At 48.0% G+C, this 6,984-nt stretch overlaps 1 protein-coding gene across 1 annotated transcript in view; it reads left to right on the top strand.

Moving 5' to 3' along the window:
• Window positions 1-445: 445 nt before the first annotated feature.
• The window catches only part of DELE1 (DAP3 binding cell death enhancer 1), a 22,917-nt gene continuing 16,378 nt past the window's right edge, over window positions 446-6,984 (top strand). Inside the window, exons 1-4 of the mRNA XM_076349689.1 lie at window positions 446-564; window positions 720-831; window positions 1,060-1,180; window positions 1,563-1,706. Coding sequence (XP_076205804.1) covers window positions 446-564; window positions 720-831; window positions 1,060-1,180; window positions 1,563-1,706 — 496 coding nt within the window. The remainder of the gene's footprint in view (window positions 565-719; window positions 832-1,059; window positions 1,181-1,562; window positions 1,707-6,984) is intronic.

Here is a 6,984-nt window from a genome sequence, read left to right as displayed (position 1 = left end):
GCCTACAAGGGACCCCGACCCACAAGGGGACCCCCGGGGCCTACACGGGCCCCTCCGGGCGAGGGGGCGGCCCGGCCCCCCTCAGCCCCGTCCCCGCCCCACAGGACGGCCTTTCCCGGGGCCCAGCGGCCGCCGCGCCGTTCCCGCGCTCCGCCGGGGGGGGGGGGGGGGGCCGGGCCGGGCCGGGCGCCGCTCTAGCTCCTCTCTATGGTATGGCGCCGCTCTATCCCCACCCGCCTGGTGGGCTCAGGCCGCCCGAAACCGCCCCTCGGTGCTTTGCCCGTGCGGGCTCCGCTCTCCCCGTAGCCCGGTGCGGGGGCCGCCGCCGCCGCTGCCCCGCGGGAGGCCCGCCGGGACTAGCCGATCCCCTCGGCCGCTCCGTCATCTCTATGGCCCAGGCCGCCGTCGCTCGGCAACGCGCCCTCTCTATGGTCCCGCGGGCGGGATGTGGCGGCGGCTGCTGGGCCGCGGCCTGGGCCGCTGCTGGCCGCCCCCCGTCCGCCCCGCCTGCGCCGCCGGCCCCGCCGCCGAGCCGCCCGACGGCCGCGGCCCCAGCCCCGAGCGGTGAGTGCGGCCCAGCCCGCCGGGCCGCGGCGCTGGCCTGCAGGGAGAGCGGGGTGTCCCCCTGCCCTCAGGGCGCTGCTGGGGCCGGGGTGGGAGGGGGAGGTCTGAGGGCTGATTTCTGGCTTCACGGTGTTGGTGTTTTCTGGCTGTTTTAGAGCGCCCGGTTGCCAGGATGGACGGCCCCGGGATGGCCAGCAGCGAAGAGGAAGGCAGCAGCCCCTGCCCGGCCTGGTGCCCCGCTACTCCGTGCTGGAGGCCGTCACCTGGGTGAGGAGCAGCAGGCAGGGCCGGGTGCCCCTGGCTGGGAGGGATGTCGCCAGAAGACCTTGGGGGCGTGAAAGGGGATGGGAGCAGTGGGCACGGCGGAACCCCCAGGGAGGGTAGCTGTGGTGGGAGGGCTCCCCGAAACGGAGCTGTGGCCAAGCTGCTGAATGGAAGCGGGACAGAAAGAGGGAGTGGGGCTGTCTTCCTTGACTTGTGTCTGCTTTTCTTCAGGGAGCGCTCGGTGCGCTGCTTCTGCAGCTGGTCAGACAGATCTCGTGGCTGAGGTCGCTGCCGGACACCAGGAGAGAGCACAGGTCTCTCTGGCTTTCTTCGTTGCCCTCTCAGCAGACAGGTTAGCAGCTCTGGCTTGTGAGAAGCGGTTGTGGGAGGGCCCAGCTGTCGGACAGGATTTCTGCCTCGTGATATGTTAACTAAGACTGGAAGAGAGCTGTTGTGAGAAGCTGACAACCAGCTTTCAAGCTCTCTGGGGAGAGTGAGGGCTGGTATCTGTCAGGGGAATCTCGCTGTTTCTTAACGATTTGGTGCAATCCCACTTTGCATCCCGCATGCCCTTACCTTTGTTTTCTGTTCTGGGCTCTGCTCACTGAACTTTCCTCCTGCTTGGCTTTGCAGTCAGAGCAGAGAAGGACGCTGGGTAGATATACAGTTCGGTGTCGTCTCCTAAAGCAGACACTGCACAGCTAACAGGAACCGTTTTGCACTCTGTATTTCAGTGGTGACTGAAGCCTCAACCAGCTGTCCCGGTGCGCAGCTGGGGTCCCACTTCCTGCAGAAAGGAAGTCCGGAGGTTGTACCAGAGAATTCATCCTCAGGCATCCCCTCAGGGCAAGGAGAGGGCCAGCCCTGGGCAGAAGTAGGTACGTGCAATGTGCTGCGAGGTAGGATACTTGCGGCAGAAGGACTTCTGAGCGTCTGAGTTTCCCCAAGGCAAAGCTAGGAGCCAAGAAGCCTATAGCCATTTATTGACGCTTGAGGAGATAGGTTAGAGTGGAAAGACAGAACTTCAGAGAGATGAATCAGGAGTCCAGAGACAGGAGGAAAAAAGCTCCTGAAGGCAGGGAGGAGCCTGCGCTGTAACTGTGCAGGTGACATCGGCTTTAGCAATACTGGTCTGCCTTAGCAACCTCATTACAGCATCCAGTTTCTGTACTTTTATTGTGGGCAATTCAGGTGAATACTGCACCAGTGATCTGGGAGACTTGTCTACGTCGTGTGAAACTAAAGGAATTATTTTCTTCCTGGAAGATGAGGATGTATATTCAAGCGCTTATGCTGTAGATGAGACAGTGGAAGGAGGTGTCAAAGACATTCTTATTAAAAGGAGTTTTATAAAAATAGGAAGTTATCCTTCAAAAAATTTGAAGTCATATCCAGGAAAGCATGTCCTACATGTTACATGTAAAGCCCTATCAAGGAGGATCAGCTGAGGCCTACAACAGGGCTGCTTACTAGATGTATAAACACTTCAGGAAAACTGTTAGAAGCAGGAAGCCTGCTGGAGCAGGTAGAAAGGGGCACAACATATGATCGTGGTGTAGAAGAGGCACATAAAAATCAATCCCACAGATGTTGACTAGACGATGTAAGGTGTTGCAGAAAAGGTCAGAGGGGTTCCCCATTCTTCGCTTTCTTCCAGATTTTTGGCTTTCTTCTGTGCTGATTTAAGCTACTGCCCATCGCTGCTTATCAAACCCATCTCCTGCCAGAGGTTACCATTCCGATCAGTTGGCAAATGGAGCATTTTGTTTCCATGTCTCCTAATTAGCTCCAGGAAAACAGCCAGGTTAATTTACCTAAACTGCCAATTAGACTGTTTAACCCATCTGCTTTTGCCTGGAGCGTATTAAGAAGCACTCAAACACGCTGCCTTGCTGGCAGATTACTGGACATGGACCTCTGGGAGAAGTGGTGGGGAGTAAGTGCAGACGGTGATGCCTTCAGTTGGCACAGCTGAACAGCCAGGAGTGAACGTGCGTCTGTGTCTGACAAACAGTCTCCTGCTGAGAGTCAATAGGAAGAGCTTTTAGGCAAACTGATAAATTGAACAGTGACAAGTCACTAAGGCCACATGCTCTTTGTTCAGATGTTCTTCAGAAGCTATGAAATCACTGAGCCTCTAATGATGATAAGTAATCCGGTGCTTAAATCTGCTGTATGACCAGAAGAATGAACACTGACAAATTGGACGCAGGCTTTTAAAAAGGGGGGGTTGACTGAGCCGCAAAACTGCAAAAAAGGTAATTCTAAGTTGATAGAAACTGTGTTACAGAATAGAGATGTTAGATACCTGGATGAGCGTGCTATATCAAAGAATCAAAGGTCTTGGAAAGATTTAGGAAGCCATTTCTCAGGCCAGCTTGCTCCATTGAAGAGACTTAAGAGAGTTGTAAATCTCTTAAGAGTTCTTCGGAGAAGTCAACAGGCATGTGGAGCAAGATTATCCAGCTTTTAGCTTTCTGAAAATCTTTCAGCCAGGACCTAAAAAAAAAAGCTATCTGGAGAAATAAAGCTGATGTGAAGGAAGAGGGAGGGGCTACTCTTGGGCTAGTAACTCCTTAAAATACAAGAAATAGTTTTCACAATGGAGAGCCATTGCTGGTGGATTCCCCTAAGTGCTTTGTTGAAACCTGCTCTGTTCAGCACAGTCAGCAGTGATTTGGAAAAAAGAGGTGACGAGTGAGGTGGCAGAAGAAGCAAGTGGTACAAAATTATTCAGGACAGTCGACGGTGAAAGTCACAGCAAAAGATTGCACAAGAACGAAAACCAGGGTAATCCCAAGGTAGGTTAAATTAGTATATGCAGGGGAATGTAACTGTAAATACACATACAGAATGAGGAGTGTCCAATTAATAATTAGATTGCAGAGGGAACATTCAAAGTCACTGTGGATACGTTTTTGATAAGGTTAAGTCAGCGCTCAGCAGCAGCGAGGCCAATTAAATGTTAATTATTGTAAAGGAAGGAACTGAGGACGAGACAGTATCGTAGGTTTGTGTAAGTCTATGATGCAGCCACATCTTGAACGCTTAAGGAAAAGACACTCTGTCTTAAAAACAGTAACAAAAATGGCATAGAAAAGGTTGACGAGGAGACAATTACATACAAATAGAGACTGACTCTTCAGCTTAAAAAAGAAGTGGCAGAGGGTGTGCTAGTGCTCTGCGAAACTAAAAGTGTTGAGGAAAGGTGAACAGGGACAAGGCTTTTCATAATACACATATTAATAGGCAGCACAGAAATGATCGGGTAGCGAGTTTGAAAAAAGGCAAAAGACAGTACGTGTTTGGCCAGTGCACAGGTAAATTGTGGAACTCGTTGCTACAGGCCAGAAGTATAAATGGGTTCTGAGAAGTGATTAGGTAAAATTACACATTCAAATTAAACTTAATTGGTCCAGCTGAAACCTCCTGCTCAGAAGATCACAGAACAGCTGATTGCTGGAAAGTTCTGCCAGGAGAAGCGTGAATTTATAATCCCTGTTCCTTACACTTTTTGCCCAAGCATCTACGAGTGTCAGTTGTCAGAGATAATATGTCAGAAATAATTTGATTTTTCTCAATACATAGGTCCTCAGGTTACATTCTCACATTATGCTGTGCATCCATTTTGTGGGAATTTGTTGAGAAAAGTCAGGGTGAAGAGATTCAGTCATTTTCACTGAAGAGTATGAAAAAATGCATAGGTTTGTAATGTGAGAAGTCCTGTGAATCTTTCCGTGGAAAGTTTTAAAGTGAAGCTTGGTGATGCCTTGGTGATACCTTTCTCTCAGAGTATGTTTTGCTTTCTACAGAAAAAGGTGCCTAAGGTTTAGGATTTTTTTTTTTTTTTCCTGGTGTTTAGCTACCGAAAAAGATCGAGGCTGGCTAAATCAGAATGCAGCAAGAAGCTGGGGAGAGCAGAAGGAGGGGAAGGACAGATGCCTGGCAGATGATACAGGAGAATCTGGTAGCAAAGTCTTGCCATTAGAGAACAGACCTCCAGAACTCGGGGTGGAGCAGAACGTACCTTCACTTCTCCAGTTTGCTGTTGCCAGCAATGGCAAAGGACCTTCTAGAGAGAATTCCATGTCCTCACCCTTTCCTTCAGTGTTTCGGTTAATTTCCAGACTTGCTTGTGCTGGTCTACATATACAGTGACAATCTGTTATTGCTGTCAGCTACTTCGTTACCTCAAGTGGCAAAGATCTTTGTGATGGATCCAAACACCCCAGCTTCGCAGATGAGCCATTCCGGTTTTAAAATAACACAACATGATAGAATCTATTACTTTTAGTGTGTTTAAAAACAAAACTTCAGGAAATTCGTTTAAAAGTTGCTTTAAGTAGCATTCTGGATATTACTATCAGCAAGTCCTCAGCTGCATGATCACATCCTATTTTTTTCATGCAATTCGTGCTTCACATGAAGCTTTTTGCCGGAAGTTAAAGGCACATAGTGAACAAGCAGGTGATTACAGCCAGTCTCAGTGTTATAGCAGCTGAATGCTGCCCTGGGGAGTTGTATTTTACCCCTGGCAGAACTGTAAAATTCGTTATTTCAATTCTGAGATTACAGACATTTCAAAAGTGTGTTTTCATTTCAAAGCACAATGAAACCAATTGGAAACACTAAAATTTTCCATGAGGCAGAAATCCTGGATTTTGTCCAGCTCTTGTTGTGAATTCATTCTTGTGAAGCGGTTGGATGTTTTGGGATGAGCAATCTAGACTGTCTGTGAGAAGATTATTAATTCCTCATTTGGAGCTAGCTTTGAGCAACATTTGATTACTATAGGATGAACAGTGGGGAAATACCAAATATTTATTAGCTGCTGAACATGTGAGCGTTGGGCATCCGGTTCACTGAAAGCTGCAAGATTGTATGGAAAAAAGGATGCATAGTCATGTCACATCATAGCACGTTTGAAGAAGTAGAAACAAAGTTGCACAGAAAATTCCAACTGTGGTATTCCCAGCTTTTGTGTGCTTTGAACATACAACCTTAAGAATAATTTAATGTGGTTCTGTGTGTGCAGTATAGCAATGAATTTGCTCAAAGCCTACTTCCTATGAAGTTCTGCTGAAGCTTGACCATTCTTTGGGAGATGAGAAACAAACCGTTGGGGTGAGCTTGTATTGCCTAATGATAGCCTGAAGGTTAATCTAAGCTGGTCTTCTCATTCTGCAGAAGTGGGGTGGGATACTTTGCTGCCGGGGGGTGCTTTTTTTTTTCCTCCGTTTACTGCTGAAGGAACCTAAGCGTTGTTTTTAGACTGTGTGCCTGGTATTGAGGCAGCTGCTCTGAAACAGTCGAGTCGTAAAGATCATGATATCCCTGAAGAGTTTTGATTTGAGGCTTGCCAAGCCTCAAAGGTGAGTTCCGAGAGAACTCAATAATCTAGTCCTTCAGGAGGTAGGACTGGGTGTCACGATCGGTTGGTCCCTATGTTTTCTTCCAAATGACCTTATGCGCTCCGGGAGTGGTAACTCTAATCTGGGGAGATTCCTGGGATTTGGGTGAGGAGGGATTTCCAGTGGGAGAGGGGCATGAGACAGTTTTGCAAGGTGATAAAATTCAGAATTAGTTTCCTGTTTATTTTTCATGGGGGAATGGTTTGTCCAAATTACAGCATGTTTTCTCAGTAAATGACGAATCTTGGATTTAGGAGTAGATGTCTATGCCAAATGTAAAGTTTCTTAAAAGCATGAATGTACTAATGTTGTTTAAACAAATAGTTGGGAGAATTTTTAATACAGACAATTTTTTTTCACGAGACTTGCTGTTGTATGTATGCCAAAAAATCAAATTACATCATGAGGGAGATACCTGAACAAGAGATGGAGTCTTACGGAGAGAAAGATCAGATAATTTTATGCCTGATCTGCAAATAAATGTAAAGCACAACTAATAAATTCACAGATTATATTACTTTCGATGGAGTGATGAATAGAAATTGTATTTTATCTGAACAAGCCCCACTCACCCAACAAGCAAGATCGCTATGGCAAACACATTTTAATACATCCAGGGGGGAATTATTTATCTGGGAATAATGAAGCTGCAGCTGGAACATAGGCCACGGCTTCATGTGCATTGTAAGACAGTGCAGGCACTGCGAGAAGCAATCCTGCCTGTTGCAGAGTCGTTTCTGTCGCT

This window comes from Aptenodytes patagonicus, chromosome 12 (genome assembly GCF_965638725.1).
Source record: "Aptenodytes patagonicus chromosome 12, bAptPat1.pri.cur, whole genome shotgun sequence".
NCBI classification, from domain to species: domain Eukaryota; kingdom Metazoa; phylum Chordata; class Aves; order Sphenisciformes; family Spheniscidae; genus Aptenodytes; species Aptenodytes patagonicus.
The sequence above is the reverse complement of the archived record's forward strand: the minus strand, read 5'-3'. Positions and strand labels throughout refer to the sequence as shown.